Below are 20011 nucleotides of genomic sequence, written 5' to 3'. Positions count from 1 at the left end.
GGAAAGAGCAGAGTGCCTGGGATACTGAAGGGTCCATTTTGAAGCGCTTCTAAATATTACCTGTTGCCTTCAGGATTCATTTTGGAATGCTCCTGCTATTTTTGGAGTGCTTCAAAGGGGTCTGTGCATCTGTCTACCTTGCCATTTGAAGCTCTTCAAATGTTATATCCACCCACCCTGCCCCCCAAGATATCTCTGTTTCCAATGAAAGGTGGCTGAACACCACTGCTAGCTTGGGACAAACATGACAATTCCTTAAAAGCTCTGCTCCTTGAGAAAGCTGTGTGGATGGATTATGGGAGAAAGTGTTGCCTTCCTCCTGTCAAAACTTGCCTACAGTTTAACAATATTACCCCTATGTTGTCCCTAATTGAAGTGAATATGTAAAACTCATACTATCTTATAATTAAGGCTTGCTGACTTATCATGAAATAAGACAGACATTGTAAGACAATTAAGAGAAAACATGAGGACTCAGTCGAATGTTGATCAGCCCCAAGTGATTAAGTTTCTCTTCAGAATATAATAACTCAGTTGGAGAATCCAACTGTGACTTCCTGGCTAAATGTGGCTTCTGAGCACAGCACACTTACCTTTCTCTGCTTCAACCTGAACTAGGTTATTTCAGCTCATGGCTCATCCTTGACTTGGTTTGTGTGTATTAAGTTCTTGTTTTATTTTGAAGGTAAACTGGATGAAGTGTATGAATCATTGGTGAACGCACATCCCAACATGACTGTTTATAAAAAGGAGGAAATTCCAACTAGATTACATTACAAACACAACAGCAGAATTCAGCCAGTCTTGGCAGTGGCTGACATAGGATGGGAAATCGTAAAAAATAAGACCGACCCATTTCTGTGTAAGTATTCTTCGTTCTTTTCTTAGATTTCACGTGTCTTTGCTGTTCAAATAATACAGTAAAGCTTGTAAATGCCAGGCCTCTCCTGGCCCAATGAAACTCCAATTTGGCTTTGGCCAACTGGGTTAAGAATGTACTTGAAGGCTCCATCCATATCTTTTAAAAGCCTTTAGTGAAGTAGGAAGGATAGTCCCATTAAAAGCAGTGAGATTTGTGCTCTGACCTGCTTTATAGACTTTTGAAAATCCAGTTTTAAACCGATTAAAAAAAGTAATTGTATCAAACACTTCAGCTGATTTTGGAGATTAGCTTTCAGAGCTAGATCTCAAAATTCCTAAGGGTCGATTCTACAAAATGTCTGGCACCGGATGAGAAGCAGGGTGCCTGTTTGAGCTGACAGGTAATGAGTCTCAAGTTCAGAAAAGCTATCAGGTATTTCTGTTTTACCTTTTAAATTATCATAACTTGGATTTTACTGGTATTTAGGCTCTTTTTCAGAAATGTGCTTGAGGGAAATAAGCAAGGCTTCTTGTCTCCATTCTACATTATGGAAAAACAAAATGAGCCATGTAACTGTACATGTTTAAATGTTTGTTTTACAAAGTCAAAGTGGCTTGATAACCAGGAATCTTTTATCTTTCTAGTGGGGAACCATGGATATGACAACACCCTACCAGAAATGCACCCGATCTTCTTGGCCCATGGTCCTGCTTTTCGGAAAAATGCCACCAAAGAAGCCATGAATATGACAGATCTGTACCCCTTGTTGTGCCACCTGCTTGGTATCAATCCATTGCCAAACAATGGATCGTTCAGCAACGTGGAAGATATACTTGCTAGACCAGTTCCAAGAGAGCTTCATCCTAGAGATTATGAAAAAGAGTCCTATGCTTATTTTATTGGAGTGTCTCTTGGGACCATTCTCATTATTGTGTTTCTTGTAGTTTTTATGAAGCACTTAACCCACAGCCAAATACCTACCATACACGTGCAGCACACTGAAATTGCCCAGCCCTTACTCCAAGGCTAGTCTAGAGTGCAATTACTGGCAGGTAATAGTTCTGGAATAATGCTTCAGTGCTCTTCTAAGCTATTGGGGGCTTTAAAGAGGCTTGTTGAAACACTCTAGAAAAGGATCAGCAGAAATACAAGCAAAGTAAAATAAGAAAATGAATGCTGATCTACTGGTGCACTACAGTAAATATGCACTGGAGATATATATATAGGAAGAGCATATCTCTTTTGCATTCTACAACCACTTGGTCCTTGAGGGGTTAAGAATCTTTAGGAGAACATACAAAGCTGTGTATGTACGTGTTTAGTAAATTAGACCTTTTAGATGCCTCCTCTTGCATTAACAATTTTAGGGAAATTACTTTAGATGCACTTTATAGAATATTATGTAGGAACTTTACTGATTTCCTGAATTTATCAGTGCTTTCTTTAAATCCAAAAGGTAACCTAACTCTTTTTAAAGTAAAACTAATGTAAGGGATTCACAGTGGAAGGACTGGAGGATTAAATGTTATAAAAATTGCTTCTAAAGCACAAATACCACTAGAATACAGTGTATTTAAAGCCTTGCAATTTTAAACATTCTGCTTTGAATGACAGCAACTGAAATATTTGCCTGTATTCCAATAAGAATTATCTTGTAATAACCGGTTTCTGATTTTTGAACCTGTACATCCCATCCCTAAGATACATCTTGGGCTTCAGTTACTCTGTTCACTTTCCCAGCTCACTAGAATATTAAAATCCTAAGCAATGAGCAAATACCTGGTGGCAGTATAATAATGTACTAAAATATACTGGGTTAAATTTGTCAACCCACTAATGTTCTTTTAAAGGCTTTTAAAGACACTTCTATTCAAATGAGAGCAGAAGTGTGTGAGCAGGGCCAGCAGTGTATTTTTAATTTTCTAGATGCAGATCTCTTACAAAAAAGGGAAGTATTAAACATTTGCTGATCATCAATGAGTGCAATTCCATTAACATCACTGGGGTCACGCCTGTTTGTCAGGAGGTAAATTAACCTGCTGTAACCAGTGTCTTGTTTGACACATCCAGGTTTGACCTTGTAAATTTAATCTTTAGCATTTTCCCTGGATTGGGCTCCTAAATTGTGGAATAGATTTGACTTTGAAATAGACTTCTAAAGCAAATCATATTCTTAGAATCGGAGAAAAGCACTTGTAACCTCTACACAGGCAAGAGATTATGACTTTCAGATGAAGGTGCTTCATGTAAAACTGTATTAACCCTTTGAGTTAAACTCAACAAAAATATCGTACAAGTATGCCTTCTGTTTCAGCACCAAAACAATTAGGCTTTCTTTTGCTTATGCCTTTGGTTGCAGAGGCAACAGGGGAAAGCTGAGAAGTTTTTGGAGGAGACTTGTCAAATGAGCAAAACTACATTTAGTTTCCTCAGCATTGCTGTATGAATTGAAATTTTTCTTTAAGCCCCATTATTCAGCATGGGGTATAATATTGTGAATGACTCTTCAGCTGGGCTAGCCAGCTAACGAGGCAGGTTTCACATGAAAATATTTGGTGCTTCCAATCCTTTCTCTGACAACCTAGTTTATTCCTTTTCTTAAAGGACAGCAAATGTAATTTTGCCTTTTGCTGTTAACAGGGCTTTGGGGGATCATCTGCAAGTTTGGATCTGCATAACTTAATGACTAGATAAAGTAAGTTCTCCACGTAATTGCAGTATGCTAATAATGCAGATTGGGGGACTGATGCCAGACTTTTATAAATTGAATATAAAAATCAAACACAATGCTTCATTTAGCAAACTGAATTTACCAGCCTAATGCATTCTTGTTAATTTTTTTTAGATAGACTCTTCAGTGAGATCACATAGTAGATTCCTGGTGCCTCTGAGCACTTTTAAGAGTTGAGATTCTCTGGAAAGAATAGAGTTTTGTATGTTGTAAGTTATGACAAGGTATTAATCCAGTGCCTACCATTCAGAAGTATTCTCTTGCATTCTCAAAAGTATTTCATGAATGAAGGATCTTGAAAGCTGCTGTAGAGAATCTAGTTGTGTGGTGCCTGTTGCTTAGGGCAGTAACAAGACCCTCCCATTTTATGGTGTATTGTCAATTTAAATTGAGGACAGTTCTTTCTCTCCGATTCAAAGGGTGGCTCTCACTCTTGAGTGGTTCCAGCAGAAGAGTTTGGCAATTTCCTTACTCGTTATTTTAATCAGACCAATAATTCCTCCTTCATGCAACACATGTAGCAACAAAATAATCCTTGTCAGCTGTGACCATAACTAATCGCACTGTCAGAGCAGAGGTCTTCACTACTGACTCTACATTTTGGTCTTCAGTTTGTAGCAAGCAGTCTTGTGGGCGACCCTGAAGGCTGGGAATGTTTTCACGTAGGAATTCTGACTAAGCTAAGGTTGGGGCAGAGAAGAATCTGGGTTGGTAGAGACATTGCTAAACTCGGCATTGTGTAACTTAATCTGACTTGGTTACTAACTTCTTTTGTAATTTTCCCGGGGAATTCATCATGGTCAAGATGTGCGTTTGGTTAGCAGCTTAAGGAAAAAAAATCCCTAACTGATGTACTGGAAAGCTGACTGTTTCTGGACTACTCTACCATATATCATCTCATACATGTTTAACCAAAGTCATCTTAACACTGAAAGCTGCATTGATGAAGGCAAAAGTTTTGTTCACAGTAGTGGTTAGAGTAGATGAATAAAATTCATTTACTAAACCTGTGACTACTACAGCCTGAACCTAAAGCCTGTAAATTGCTTGAATGCATATCTGTCAGACTCTTCCAGTATGCAAGATAGTACACTTCCACATTCAGAGAAATTGCTTCTCAGACACATCCTCAAGAAATGAGTGGTAAATGGCTTGGTGGGATAGCAGCTGGAAAAGTTCAGATTTGAGATGTGAGTCTTTGGTCTTGGTTTATGTCACACATTTTGCAGCCCAGCTGAATTTCACTGTCAGAATAAAGATCTACAGACTGGCAAGCATCCGCACTTCAGCAAGCCCTAGTTAGTTTCTGATGAATTGAGCAGGTGGGATAGCGTAGTGTCGCTATCCATTTACAGCTGCTGCTTCACACTCTCCCTTGCTTTGATGCCATTAAAAAAATGTGTGCAGTTATTTCTGTTGCACATCATGGTACTGGAATGAAAGTGGCTTTTTGGCAAACAGCAAAATTAGCAATTAGATTGCATGTTTAGTGAGCACTTTTTTTATGGTAGTGGGTTAAAAGTGAAGGGAGCTTATAAATGCTTCAGGGTGAGGGGGAAGTTAAGAATATAAATTCTGTTAACACAAGCACTTTTACCCTGAATGTGCATGCTCAGTCGCACAGCAAGGGACGAGTAACAAGTTCTCCCTAAAAGATATGTTTCCCTTTGGGAGAAAATGGGGGTGGGAGGCCAGTGGCAGCTGAAGCTGCTTCTGTTGAAGAATGCGGCACACTGCAAACAGCCATATGCTGAGGCACAGAACGTAAGTTTGTGTTTAGATATTGTACATCTGTTTCATAGTTAGTGCGCTTAACCTTTCTCCGTTAAGAATATTTGTAGGAATAAGACCTAGTATTAGCCTTTATAAGTACTGGTGATATCTGTAAAATTTGTAAACTTCGCTAATCTTTAAGCACAGAAGTGATACTGGTGGAAAAATATTGTTTATTTCTCAGAGCTGTGATGTGAAACCCTCTAGACTTTGTCCTCGTACTTGATGGGGCAAGTTTGATTTTGTTTACCTTTTTGGTACTCGAGAATCGTGTGCGACTAAGTTAGCGGAAGCTGAAGTGAATATACGTACTGTGTGTTAACTCAGGCTGTGAGCTTGGGATTGGGGCATTTCAACACTTAAACTTTTGATTGTTCGTACTGAAATGTGAAAGTCTCTCTGAGCAGACGTCTAGAATGTTTTGTTTTCCTATTTGCAAATGAAAATATTCAGATATTTTTATAATTGTTAGCAGTGCTACGGAGCAATGAACATGTGTGTTTAAAAACAGCTTTGGAAAGAATGTGTTTGTTTTATGAAAAGATTAAAAGATATCTATTTAAATCATCCTTCTCTTGGGTGAATTTTTTTTCTCACACTACCTGAAGAAGATTGAATTCTTTTAACAGGATATGAATGAACCAACGGTCTACATGGAATATATGAAGTTTAAGTTAACAAGGCCCCCAACCTAATTCCATCCTCTTTTATTGCATTTATTTTATTGCATTTAACCAGTCACATGACAGGATATTTCTCAAGCAGACTTGAATACATTTAACTTCAATAGAAACAAATGTTCTGTATAAGTGAGAGGGAATTCTCTATATATCAAAAGGGGGAGAGAGATGCATGCATTACATAAAGCAAGGAAATGCTCTGTTGAAATTTGCTCTTAGCAGAAGCTACAAATCGGATGATTTTTCCTTGGCCATACTTTATTTACCTCTCTAAAGGTATCCAGAGCTCTACACAGTTCTCCCCATGCTCAGTTTTTCTTTGGTTCACATGTATTTGATTAACTGAAAATCTGATACAAGAATCTTTATTCTGTCACGTGACTGGCAATAAACTACAGTAGGGATGGACAAAATACGGCCTATGGGCTGGATCTGGCCAATCAGATGATTTTTACCCTGTGCACAGCTGCTCCTCTGAAAGAGAATTGTATCTGGCCTGCGGCTGCCCCGGCTTTCAGTGGCTCTTTCCCCTTCTTTCCCTTCTCCCTTCCCCATGCCAGCCAGCTGCAGCAGTAGTATAAGCCACTCCTCTCCTTGCCCAGCCCATCCCGTCCTGCCCCCCAGCCCCAGTGTAAACTCCAAGGCTGGGGGTGCTGAGCTCCTGGCCGGGCTTCTGCCAGGCAAGGCTGGCTGCGCTGCTCAAACCCTGTACCTGGCAAGTCAAAGCTTAGGTAAAGTTTGCCCCGCTGGCAGGGGAGGTGGTACATGGGGAACAGGGCCAGGAGCCACAGGTTATCCGGGCCCTGCTGGACCAGATGCCTGGTAAGAGCACAAGCACTGGTGCCACACTGTTCCCACATGCCACTTTGGGCTGTGCCACGTGGGCGCAGCTGGACTGGCTGGTGCAGCTCCTGCCTGACCCCAAGTCCCTGGCACATGGCCAGGTTGGGCAGGAGACATGCCAGCTGTATCCACATGGCCCAAAGCGGCACGTGGCAACACACTGTGACACCGCCCCAGCTGTGACAGGGACTCAGGGTGGGGGAGGGAGTGCAGGAAGAAGGGGGAACAGCATGCCACTGAGCTAGCTGATCCTGGATAACCTGCAGCTCCCTGCACCCATACCCCATTCCCCACACCTCAAGTCCCCACACACAACCGGGCTGGCTGATGCCACATTTTATTTCTTTGTGCCACATGGATGCAGTTGGTGTGACTCCGGTCCAACCTAGTCATGTGCCAGGAATGGGGGAAGGGGAGCAGGGAACTGTGGTCATGTGGGCCAGTGCCATGCTGTTTCTGTGCTTCTCCCTGCACCCCCTTACCCTGCCCCAAGTCCCTGGCATGCAGAAGCTGTGCCAGCTGCACCCAGGTGGCCTGAGCCAGTGTGCAGTAATGCAGTGCGGCATGGGTCTGGCTGTATGCCAGGCACTTGTGGTGGGGGATTGGGTGTAAGAACTGGGGAACGAAGGTTAGGTTTCCCTAACTTTTGTTCTCTGCCCAGGAGTGGGCAATTATTTAAGCCAGAGGGCCACTTAAGAGTTTTGATGAACCGTGGCTAGTAGGGACAACAGCTTGAGGAGCGGGGTTGCTGACCCGGCCTGCAACAGCTCACCCCATCTCCCTAGGTAAGTGGCCCTCCAGCACAAATAACTGCCCACCCCTAAACTACAACCTTTGATGCCCATCAGAGATTAGGTTATGACAGACTCTGGTGCTGGAAGAAAAAGCAGTTGTAAACAGCATCCTGTGTGGCAGGAGCTCTCCCTATCGAGCCACCACTGGTTTGCACCCTGGGCATACCTGCTTGGGCATCTTGACCATAACTATCCACTTAGGAATAGCTTTGTTGCAGTCCTCATGACCTGTTATTTTGTCAGAGAAACCTGCTGCATATTAAAATTCAGCACAGGAAGCTTCATCTTGTCATAATTATGAGCCAGGTACTTAGCCTTATGCCCCCTCAGCTTCTTTTAAGCAAAATCAGTGGTGCTCAAATTTGTGGCTTTGCAAAGCAGATCCCACAGTCCAGTGTGTAGAGTTGTGTTATCCAGCCTGAGGGCTCCTTGCAGGTCTCAACTTGGCAGTGGGGGAATGGTGGCAGCATTGATTGCCGTGGCTCTGGAAGCCAAACTTCTGGACACATTGGGAGCCCTGTGGACCAGAGGTTAAGCATCATAGGGCTAAATGAGCTAAACCTCATAGTCTCTTGCAACCTTTTCAAGCATGGGAGGGTTTTATAGTATCCTACAGGTTAACTGGACCCTTTCCTTTTTGGGAGAGGCTTTAAGGACAATGCAACCATCCTATTAACACCGCTTCAAATACGTACCTCCTTGAAAGAGGTGCTGCAGGTGAAGTGGTGCAGGAAAGCTTATGCTGCTGCTCTCCATACTGAGCTTTAAATAGAAGGACTTTGGAGCAGTAAATTTATTTAAATTTGTTTGGGGGGGGGGTGTAAAATAGACATGATGGCATACCTGATTGAACCAGGTATATAAATCAGCATAATAGTGGGCTCACTCCTATCCATTGATTTCTGTGTTCCATTTGTTGGTCGTGTCTAAAACTTGTTTCTGGATTTTAAAGAAAGATCCTGTGATAAAAAGAAAGCTTATGAATAGGAATACAGGACTGTACACAGCACTGCAAAGAAAAGCCTTCTATAATCATACATGAGCCTTTGTTTGAAAAGAAAGATGTGATCAAACCTCTGAGAATCCCTTGCAGATCATGATATTCAAGATAAATTTCTGTCTGTCTATCATGCTTACTGTGGCTGTGTTAGCAAGTCTTGCTGTAGAGGTAAACACTAAGCATAAAAAGTTGTATTGTACTACCACTGTGAACAAACATTTTGTTATAGATTTGTACTTGGTGATAAAAGGAGGGTGATCCAGTTTCCCTAAATACCTTTGATTTCAGATGAAGGGAGGTGTCAGTTCAACACCCTTTACAAAAGTAAAAGTTCAGGCTTCTTTTTCCTCCCACTAGTTGATGCACATTCATCATCCTCTGTATTAGGTGACAGAGTTCAGCTGCTGTAAAGGGAGTTCTAACCTATGCCTGACAAGTAAACACGGGTGGAACTATCTATTTTTAAAATGTAAGTAACTGCCCTATCAAGTGGACTACTCAGTCACTCACTTTTTAAACTTGAACAGTGCATCTATTTTAAAGAAATTGTTTTTAAGGAAATGTGCAAATTGAGGGCATAACTGCAACCAGTAATTTACACGTGGTGACTGTGTGGGCTTAGCAGGGGATGGGTCATTCTACACATGCCTTATTTCTCATATTTTTCCTTGGAAGCATCCGCTCACCACCACTGGATATAGCTTATGCTCTGTGCCCTATGCCTGACCCTTCCCTGATCTCCACTTCTGCCTGTTCGCTCCTTGGAAGAAGACTGTGCAAATAGGCAGTAATCCTGTGGTGTATGCTCCTCCTGTGCTTGGAAGGTCAAAAAGAGCATAGATTATTTAACTAGTAGAGCTTAAGAAAGGGGGGGACCCCTGGTTCTGGCCCCTGCTTCCAATGGAGTTCATGCATTTTATCCAGTGATTACTTTAATACAAAATATATAAGCTGTCGCAGGGTTCAGAACGCACACTGTGTCCAGGACAGTGTTCACTTCCCTGGGTTAGTGTCAAGCTTCCTTGTGTTTCTTAAATCTGGCCCTAGGAATCTTACAGCCATCTGCCCAGTGGCTTTGTATCAGTAGGCTCAGGGTAGAGAGGGTACTCTTGGCATGCCTAGTCTCTAATCTGGTGGTTAGGGCGCTTTGCTGGGAACCAAGATGTGGATTCAAACCCTTTCTAGTTGAGATACACACAGGATCTTGACCACCTTCCAGGATAAATACCCCAAACCACAAAGCTATTGTCACAAAAAAAAAATAGCAATCCTCCATTTCCAACTTTGGGACAAAGATGACAGCTTCACAAATACCTCTCTTTCAAGATGGAAGATGTCCAAAGCATGTGTAGTAGCTACATTTTGCAGGAAGCAGGTATGTTTTCACTGAAGCACTGGGCTGAAATACGTGGCTAGCCCTGCTCATGAAAATGGCTTGTTTCCTAAGGAGATTTCTCTTCACTGTCTCCTGAAAGATACTTTGCCTTGAGTCTTCATTGATGACAGAATAAAACAGGAATCTTCTTTCCCACTCAGTCCTACTGACAGGGTCTGGAATCAAACCGTACACTTAAAAGGACTGAGTAAAGACCAGATCCTGCTGTCCTTGTTCAAAAGGTAGAACAGTTTATCATTTTCTCATCACAATTGAGAGCTGTTTAGAGTCACAGGACCATTCAGTGTAAATGAGGGTCTCAACCTACATCTCAGAATTCACAGGCTGACATTTATACTAACCATATTTTCATTTAACACAGTAATACATACAGAAACCTACTAAGAACAATGGGATTATGACTGTAGTAAAAATGGCAAGGACTAGTCCAATTTTGTTTTCTTAAGTCATTTTCATCTTTTATTTATGATAGGGGAAGAGGCTCCAGTTGTAGGTTAACAGAGGCTCTCTCTGTAAAAAGCTTTTCATAGCCAAACAGGATTTAAATTTTACTTTGCAGGGAAGGGCATATTTTTTTTTTTGTTTCCCCAAATTTAAAAGGTTTAAAATGTAGAACTAATGCACTTTTGTCAAAAGCAAGAACAGCTGAATCACCAATATAACATACTTAGAACCAGATGCTATTCCTGTTGATGCCTTACCTGCTCTTGGAGGTAGCCTCTCCCACTAGTACATACTGTAATCACATCACATCTTGCAAAAGTGAAGGCTGCAGCTATATCAGTCCCAAAGGGATGAATAAAAAGCTTGAGTTCTTGTTTTCTGGGTTTTTATTTGGGGGAAAAAACCCAAAAAAGTAATAAATGCACAAGTTTAATAGCAGACACCAAGTTTGTTTCTTTATTTTCACATAAGCAAAACTTTTTCTCACAGGAACCAAAACCATACAGTAATATAAATATTTTACCATGTTATAAGGCACATTTTAAGAGTTTGCTCTTTAACACATCTTCTTACACAGATGCACAGTCTCTTTCTTTCTTAGTTATATCCATCACTAAGCCTTTCTTCCACACTGGGACGCAGCACAGCTCAATTTGAAGACACCAAGCAAGGAGTCATTCAGAGAATACACTGCACCATGTGTATATTGATAAATAAAGGAACTTGGTAGCTAAAAACAATAAGGGTGCATAAGTACATTGGTTTTACTGGCAATCCCTCTTCACAGTGATTGACACAGAGCTTAGCTGCTGGAATCACCACATGGTGACTCCAAAACATTTCTCTTCTCCCAGAAAAGAGTTTAGCAGCAAAATGATCTGAGCATTGGATAAGGACTACTGTGCCTGGTTAAGGAGCATCCCCCTTCCACTGTCGCACAACACTACACACACTTTGATTTGGATCAGTATTGATTGTTATGGGGCATACATCTGACCTGCTTCAATCAATATGCACTTTTCTGGAGGTGACCTTGAGTCTTTGTTGCAAACCTGTACAATATGCCAAGCTAGAAACAAATATGTTCCAACTATCCGAGTTAAGGTAAGTGCTCAGTTTCAATATCTCCTTAGAGCTAGGTTCAGAGAAACTTTTCTGATATGCAAACCAGAGAAGTGTAATATCTCCGATCCCCTCCCCACCCCAAACAACACATGTAGGCATGCAGTATGAATGGTGCTTCACATTTCAGTTCAAAATTTATCCTTCTCCCAACTCATATAGAAGCAGGCTGCAATGGGCCAGATTGACCCAGTTTGGGTCAGAGGCTGGTAGGCAGGCACTGGGACCCAGCTGCTACTTGCTTCCCCTGTGGCAGCACAAGTCAAGGCCTTCAGCAAGTCGGAGAAAGCCACTGCTACCAAAGCCCATACTCTGAATCTGGCCTGCACAGGTTGCCAACGCCCGTCCTAGAGGGCCGTCTAGTTTTGGTTCCCTCTGAAACCTGCCAACACGTAGTCAGAACCATCCATAAGACACACGTCTTTCCTGTCTTGGTAATCAGCAGGCTTCCTCCACAGCTCTCCTAGCCCTGTGACGCATCTAAAAGGGAGTTACTTTAGTCCTAATCGCTCCCCTTCTCCCAGCTCCTTCACAGCAGCTCAGTGACCGACTGCTATTCAGGCTAATGCTAGTCCTCTTAACTTTCTGTAAAAATAAGACGGCATGGGAGAAAGGGAAGCATAAAAATAAATCAGTTGGCGTTAAAACAATAGTGCTTTACTATTTGATCTTAAGGTTTTCAGTAGCTGTCTGAAATGTCAAAAAAGAAAAATCGAGTGTTGCTAATGCCAAGGTGGCCAGATACAATAGCAGTTCCCTGCCCCCTCCTCCCTGTGCTAGTAAAACAAGTTTGCCCACTTTTCAAAAGTTAAGCTGGTGCTGAAACCACCTGCTTGGTTCCTCAAACTCATCCTCATTCCGATCAAAGGACGAGATCCAATACAAGATTTGGGTGCCTATGAGTTCAGCAGTGCAACCTTTAGCTTCAGGCACCTGGCCCCCAGAGTGTAACGCAAAACTCTGAATCGAGGAGCCACCAACGTTGCCTACAGCTACCCAACAGGAAACACTGAACAGTGGGGGATGCCTGAATTCCCACCAGTCTCTGGCCCCAAGGCAATCAAGACAGAATTAAGAACTGAACAGAACTTTAGCACTGAATGAACATTAGGGACTAGAAAATACTGTGGGACCATTTTCAGTGATTTCCAGTTAATGATCAAATACGTACGGTTTTAAACCGGGCTTTAAACATCAATAGCAGACATCCTCATCCTCCGATCCAGAGCACTGCTATTGTGTTCTGCATCTTTGCCCGGATCCAAAAATAATTTTTGGTTTTTTGGGGTTTTTTTTAAATCAAAATGGTTTTGGGGAGAGCAGTGGGACCATACGCCCCAGGGAAGTGTTTGCTTCTCGCTTAGTGCAGCTCAAGTCCTAAAAAGACATTTTCTTTTATAGCATGAGAAAGACATTGCACATCCAATAGATATCTTGAGGGCTAACGGAGGTGATCAGCTTCTCTTATAATACAGGAGACTATGTTAGCTAAGAGCATCATTAAGGAAGGGAAGGGAATATCAAAGTAATGTTTTCATATCAATTAACAGTAGGCTGTGCTTGCAGAACCTGCCTGAGACTTTCAAAGCATTTCAAAACTTTGACTTAGTCTATTAATAGCCCAATGAGGTAGTTAAGTAGTATTATCTGACTTCTATAGAGGGGGAAAACTATGGTACAAAGAAGTCCAATGACTTCTCCAACTCCATGCAAAAAGTCATTGTCCTAGCTGGGAGTGGAAATTTGATGTCTATGTTCCCCATCATGCCTTGTAACTACTAGATTATAGCCTCTCCTAGTTTAAGACACTGAGCATTATACAACTGGACAGTAAGTCTTCCCAACAACCATTACTCCCATCGTTTGATTTTTCTTTTTCTCCCCCTCTGCCTTTAGAAACAAGAAATTAAAAAAGAGTCCTCTACTTCCAACACAGGCCAACTGAAAACTTACTGGACCTAGAAATCTCTGCAAGACCCCAGGTATTCCTCTTCCTGGTACACAAGTGCAAGAACTGCAAGGAAGTCACCATTAGGTTCAGTACAAAATGAAATCCAGTTCATTTACAAATTTTAAAATACACTTAGTATTCTGGCTTTGATAGGTCATAGATGATATTTATTTTTACAAGTGTGAAGGGACTTGAAAAACCATCCTTATTTTAAGTGCTTTTTCCAGCAAGGAACAAAACATCTGTTCAACATTTCCTTTTACAAATCTTCTGTTATTGGTCAAGGAATATAAGCAAGCAGTTTTTGTTTGTACATCTTATGTAATATTTTGAATGGGTGCACTTTAAAAGTGCATCGCCACAGAATGCTGTTATTCAGTGAAAGTAAATATGTCACTAACACATGGCCTGTTTTCAGAAACAATGTCTATGAAAGGAAGCTGTACTTCTAATATATTATCCAATTAAGGGATCATCATCATCATCTTGCAGCTGAAGTCGGGAGAAGGGACGTGGAGTGGGCACTCTGTTCTTCATGATTATTAGAAGGCAGGTAAGAGTAGTCAACACCATAAGAACACCAATCACAATTCCAATGGCTTCTGGAAGACTTATGCACCACTGGTCAGCTAACAAGCACTTGGTGTTGCTGAAGGTCCCATTATTGGGCTGTGGTTTTAATCCTAGGATGTGGCACATCATTGGATAGATATCAACAGTATTAATAGTATTCTGTTTGTAACCTTTGGTAAAAGCAGGACCGTGAGCAGCCAGGAATGGATGCATGCTAGAGAGAGCATTGTCATAGCCATGGTCACCTACTGGAGAAGAAATGCAAAGAAAACCATCATGATAAAACCTTAGCACAACCTTTAATTTATACTAACAATACTCCTGTGATGCAGAGAAGAGGTTCTTTTTAAGCCTTCTTTTTACAGATGGGGAACCAAGACACAGGCTGCATCCAGATAAGCAAGGCCATGTGGTGCTGCAAGGTGCACTGCTGCTAGTTGTCCCCAGGGAACCAAACATCCACACCACATGTGGATGTTGCCACAGAGGCTAAATCATTTGCCAGAAGTCAAACAGTCTGTGATAGAGCAGAATCAAACCCTTGTCTCCAAAGTTTTAAGTCAGGGATATAAATATGAGGCTACCCTCTTCTCTCCTCATCACCAGGGATCCTGGTTTTTGCTGATAAAGATTGGGGATTTTTTAAAATCAGAGAAAGCCAGGATCCCCACTCATCACCTTGGAGACTGTGAGCTTTCTTCTGCAGGCATTGGCTGTACGATATCATCTTCCTTCAAATACAAGACATCCTTGAACATATGGGTGCATTTATAAATTCTCATTCAACTCATTTTTAAGAAAAGTAAAACATCAAATAAAGATAGATCTATGGTGCACAGAAGAGCTTTTTATTTTACTTTTAATCTAAATTTACGAAATGAGCCATCTTTAGAAGCGCATCTTATATTCAAAGGAATGCATTACTCACTTATAAAGTGCATAATCAGTGAATAGGGCACCCGTTGTTTCCACTTCAGCATATAGAAATTTACCAAAATAAACCACTGTAAGTATTAAGGAGGATACTTACATCTTATAATTGGCTCATTCTGTACAATTGTCCAGCCTTCATCAGCAACCAGAATTATGGGTTGAATGCGATTATTGTGATGGTAATGAAATCTGTCTGGAATATCCTCTTTGAGGTACACCTTCATGCGAGTACTGCAGTTCTTTAGCAGGTTATATACATATGTTTTGTCTGCAAAATAAAAAACAGACTGCATGTGAAACAGCAACCGTTCGCTGTAATTATAACTGAACTTAATTCCAATGCTCTCAAACTAAGAACTATTTGAGGTTAGTAGAAAGGGATATTGTGCCTGTTCTTAGCGTAGATTTAATTTTTGTTTTTGCTTTAACCTCCCTCACCTTCAGAAGACCCACCCTATGGTATTCAAGTCATATGGCTTATCTCCTACATGAGTTTTAACTGAAGTAGGATGAACGAGATAAAATGATAAATCAAAATGATGGAGTTTAAGGTTATAGTTGTAGTGTAACATGGCTTTAGCCATAAAAGCCAATATAACTGCAGATATCCAATTTGATTAGCGACTGATTTAGCACTTACTGCTTATGAATGGCTGGGTAGTTTGTCAAGGTGAATGGACAGAAGAGGAAACGAATGCAGCCCAGTGTCTCTCAATCATTTTTCCCAACACCTTCAGCATCAAGACACATCAGGGCCTTCATTGCTTGCCATACAGCTTTTGATGCTGAAGTGAACAGTTTTAGCAAGTTACCTTGGATTACCACAACCCAGTTATTTTTGTTACCTAGATACCCCTGGTTTATTTTATTTATTAAACAATTAACTTCTTTCTGTGCTGGGCAACATGAGCTGCTTTATTTTTGCAACTCCTTCTACTAATCACTAAAGTGCGACACTTCCAGGAAGGAGGCATAAAAAAAAGTAACGCTCTCATGACCGCTGTAAATATACGTACTGCTTCTTGGAAGTATTGCAGCAACTGGCGTCGTGTCTACCAAAGTGTAGTTATCCCGGCCAATGCACTTATCCAGTTTAATAATCTTCTCTTGGGAACACTGAGTCATTCCATGATCACTTGTAATTATGATGTTAATGTTATCCCACAAACCAAAGGCTTTTAGTTTAGCAATGAGGAAACCAATGTGGTCATCAACTTGTTCTAACACTTTACGCATGTTTTCTGTATCTTCTGGTCCATACTTGTGCCCACTTGCATCTGGTTCTTCCCAGTAGAGCGTGGCAAAACTAACTGGTGGGTTAGAGCTGTTCAGCCATGTAACAATTTTCTCCATTCTTTCTACAAATGATACCGAAACATTATACTTCATAAAAAAATGAGGTGTTGTATTGTTAATTTTTACATCAGTACCAGGCCACATTGCAGCAGCACTCGTTCTGTTCTCCTGCTGTTGATTTGTTATCCAAATAGGAGTTGCCTCATTCCACCAAAAAGGATCCGAGTCATGAGGTGGTGAAAACTTCTTCTTTGTTTCTGCATCATACATTTTATTAGCCACAATGCCATGGCTTTCTTCATATAAGCCTGTCACTATGCTGTAATGGTTTGGAAAAGTTTTTGTGATAAAAGCATTTGAGACATGCTTCACCAACACACCATCCTTAATAAACTCGTGAAGATGAGGAAGTTTATAATTTTTCAGATAATCAGCCCTAAAGCCATCAAAGGAGACCAGCAGCAGCTGGGGTACTGCATTATAGGCAGACTTACTACCGTGACAAGTAAGTATTCCAGAAAAAAAGAACGTTAACGCAAAGTACATCATTGACATTTCAGAAGTATTCCCAGCAGCCAGTCCGATGCACCTGTGAAAGTTGAAAACGCATTTTAACTAACTTGGATGGTATTGCAGTGGTTTAACTAGTTATGTAAAATAAAGTTCCCCCACGTCTCCACCCCCCCAAACTTGAGATAACTGGCACAAGCCTACATCTACTGTTCACTGGAGTCAACTGGAAAAATCTATTTGATTGCAGAAGAAATGAGTTTGCTTTCTTAACACAAGCCATCTAGGTTCCACTTCCCCCCTCCCCCATGTAATACGCCATGAAATGCTAAAGGAAGCACAAGACTGTTGCCAAATTTACTCCAGCGTCTATGCAGAGACCAATATTCCTATAATGAGGGTGAATAAGTAGTTCTTAAGCTCCTTTAACTTCCTAAATGCAACTTACTGAGTTCAAAGATCTCCTCCCTCCACCAACAGGTCTTCTTCCCACTTTTCCCTTACAGTATGTCTCATTCCTACCTCTCTTCTTGCGAAACTACTGAAAGATTTCAGCCTTTCAACATTTCTGTTTTGTTAACTTGCTTTATAGTAAGAGCTGCCAAGAATGACTACTCCCTCAGAGCTAGCTTCTTGATTGAATTGGTTATAATAGGTTTATATCAAAGTCAGGTTTTGCACTGCATTTTCAGTAACAAATTTATGCTGCATCACAATTTTTAATCACCAGACCTCTCCTACCCTAGAAAATAAAAATGCAAGTTCTGAAGGCATGTTTTACCAGCTCCAACACAGTTCAGTTAATAAATTAGCCTGAAGCAGAGAACTCAACACAGGTGGCAGAAACACTTTGCACAGAAAGAATTCATATTACACAACAAGGCTCTAGGATGCAAAGTTCTGGACTGCACACATCCACCTACAATCATCATCATGAGCAATGAATGTACTCCTGGGGTGCAGTCCAGCAAAGCAATACTGCTGCTTAAACTACTTCTCACACAAACTTTTAATAAGCTCTACTAACCGCATGCAGCTGGCAGTTTCTTTAGTTTTAGAATCTGATCAAATGGATTTTTATCAGAAATGGCAAAGCCCCCCTCTTCAAACACAAAACTATCCTCCTGCTCAATTGAGCGAGTCTTCCAGACCCCTAAAGCACTAGAAATTAACAATCTTTTCTTACTCCCATTTTCAAAAATAACTGAACCACTTTTTCTTCAAGATTTAAAGAAGATCAATAGAAGGAAAGTGTCATTTCACCTGAAATTCCTACAACTCCTATGGGTCGGGTGGGGTGGAGGTTAGGAAGCGTATAAAATTGTAATATATGGATCCCCAAGAAGGAAATACAGAACATCCCTCGTTCTCTGCGAATGCCGTACGTCACAACTCTTTGCCAGAAAGAATTCAAGAACTCTCAGCTTGTCAACACCACGACCTCCTTTGTTCTGTAGCTATAACGGAGCTAAAAGCCCCGAACGTAGATAAAGTAGATGCTGCAGTGAATCACCTTCTAAAAACCTGTTTTAAGCACTTGGTTCAACTTTTGGCCTGCCTGAACCTTTCAAATCGATAGAAATGCTGGCAAATGCTTCTCCTAAGGCTGCTGTACAGTCTGAACCTCAAAGTCATTTTTATCCAGTTCTTCACTTCAGGAAGAAGATTACAGTCCTTAACAGACAGAAAGGAGTTCAGGTTGCTCCTTTATGGAGAAGGTAAGTTTTAAGAAAGGATACCAGTTACATAAAATGAAGTTGTTCAAAAATAGCTCTTTTGCCATCAGATATCAACAATACCGTGACCTTCGTTCATTGAAGCTAGAAATGATGTATTTGGGGATTTCACTTTTAACTAGTTATGTTTTCATTTTGCTCATTAAGCAGTTTCACTTTCTGCTTACTATCTATTCATGGAAGGAGTTACTTCTGAATTCACACCACCGAAGACGGTTTAAACCCAACCTAAGACCTGCTTCTACAAAGCACAGAAATTTCATTTTAAAAACATTTCTAGTTCGCTGGCGGGGTTTCAGATCTCTAAATCTGGACTCTCTACTGGTCGACGCTCACCAAAACAACACTATCCCTACCATACACAAAACTAAAGCAGTCCACGGCGATTCAACACTCGATCACTACAGCACTGGCCTTGTTTTCTGGCAAGGTGATGCAAATCTAACTGCCTCAAGAAGTCAACTTTAAGCAGAAACAGGTCACAGTGCAAAAGCACGGCCGCCTGCAGAGCCCGGGCTTGGCTTTCGGCAGCAAAACACACCCCAGCGACAGGAGGGGAGGGAGGCGGTGCCGATCTCAGGTGCAGACGCACGCTTCACAGAAACGCAGACAAGCGGGGCCGGGAGGGACCTTCAGGAGGTCACCTTGAGCAGCCTCTTGCAAAGCAAAGTCAGTCCTACCTAACCCCTCCCAATGCAAGGATCTGCCTAGTGCAGAGGCCAACTCTCCTGGCAGGTGAGCTGCCACCTCCCTTCCCAAGGGCCATCTCTCCGACCAGGAAGGAGGCGGCTCCTCCCCGGCCCGCGGGGAAGCTTCCTGTCCCTCGTCTGGTCCAGACTCCAGGCCGGGTTGCACCAGGCAGCGTCCAGTGGCTCCTTGGACTCATTCTCGGGCCAGCGCCAGCGCGCTCTGCTCGGTGCCTCCCTGGGGAACTTACCGGCCCCTCGCCCTCACCCTCGCCCCGGCCCAAGAGAAGCGCGGGGGCACGGCTGGACAGCCTCGCAGGCACGACTGCTTCTGGGGGAGTTGTTTCCAGTGCCAACAAGTCCCTTCCCAAGTGCCACTCGCATACCTCTCCCCTGCCTCCATCCACTGCTCTGCTTTCTACTCCCTGCCCTGTCTCCCTGGGGAACTTACCGGCCCCTCGCCCTCACCCTCGCCCCGGCCCAAGAGAAGCGCGGGGGCACGGCTGGACAGCCTCGCAGGCACGACTGCTTCTGGGGGAGTTGTTTCCAGTGCCAACAAGTCCCTTCCCAAGTGCCACTCGCATACCTCTCCCCTGCCTCCATCCACTGCTCTGCTTTCTACTCCCTGCCCTGTCTCCTGCTCTGCCTTCTGCTCCCCGCCCCGCACCGCACTCCCCCCCA

General features: G+C 42.2%; 2 protein-coding genes across 5 annotated transcripts in view; one reads left to right on the top strand and one right to left on the bottom strand.

Moving 5' to 3' along the window:
- The window catches only part of ENPP5 (ectonucleotide pyrophosphatase/phosphodiesterase 5 (putative)), an 11205-nt gene extending 5272 nt beyond the window's left edge, over positions 1 to 5933 (top strand). The window contains exons 2-3 of the mRNA XM_025209581.1: positions 686 to 862; positions 1507 to 5933. Of these exons, the coding sequence (XP_025065366.1) occupies positions 686 to 862; positions 1507 to 1892 (563 nt within the window). The 3' untranslated portion in view covers positions 1893 to 5933. The remainder of the gene's footprint in view (positions 1 to 685; positions 863 to 1506) is intronic.
- A 5032-nt stretch (positions 5934 to 10965) lies between these two features.
- ENPP4 (ectonucleotide pyrophosphatase/phosphodiesterase 4) lies at positions 10966 to 19959 on the bottom strand. 4 transcript variants are annotated; one of them, XM_025209580.1, is made up of 4 exons: positions 19917 to 19959; positions 16119 to 16987; positions 15200 to 15370; positions 10966 to 14417 (listed from the first exon to the last, which is right to left on the bottom strand). In XM_025209580.1, the coding sequence occupies exons 1-4, from the start codon at positions 19931 to 19933 to the stop codon at positions 14053 to 14055; spliced, it is 1422 nt and encodes a 473-aa protein (XP_025065365.1). In that variant the 5' UTR covers positions 19934 to 19959; the 3' UTR covers positions 10966 to 14052. The 4 variants fall into 4 exon arrangements, with proteins under 4 accessions (XP_025065365.1, XP_014377568.1, XP_025065364.1 ...); XM_014522082.2 differs by lacking the exon at positions 19917 to 19959 and adding an exon at positions 19782 to 19787; XM_025209579.1 differs by lacking the exon at positions 19917 to 19959 and adding an exon at positions 19582 to 19761.
- Between the last annotated feature and the right edge of the window lie 52 nt (positions 19960 to 20011).

The sequence above is a fragment of the Alligator sinensis genome, unplaced genomic scaffold, assembly GCF_000455745.1.
Source record: "Alligator sinensis unplaced genomic scaffold, ASM45574v1 scaffold1156_1, whole genome shotgun sequence".
Classification (NCBI taxonomy): Eukaryota; Metazoa; Chordata; order Crocodylia; family Alligatoridae; genus Alligator; species Alligator sinensis.
This window is presented reverse-complemented; position numbering and strand designations above follow the sequence as displayed.

What these genes read in the sequence shown, in the direction of transcription:
- ENPP4 (XM_025209579.1), bottom strand. Translation starts at nt 19,733, where the DNA reads ATGGAGGCAGGGGAGAGGTATGCGAGTGGCACTTGGGAAGGGACTTGT. An exon ending in TGCAATACTTCCAAGAAGCA is followed by an intron (nt 15,371 to 16,118) that starts GTACGTATATTT and finishes TTTATTTTGCAG; the next exon opens with ACAAAACATATGTATATAAC. An exon ending in GAATGAGCCAATTATAAGAT is followed by an intron (nt 14,418 to 15,199) that starts GTAAGTATCCTC and finishes TTTCTTCTCCAG; the next exon opens with TAGGTGACCATGGCTATGAC.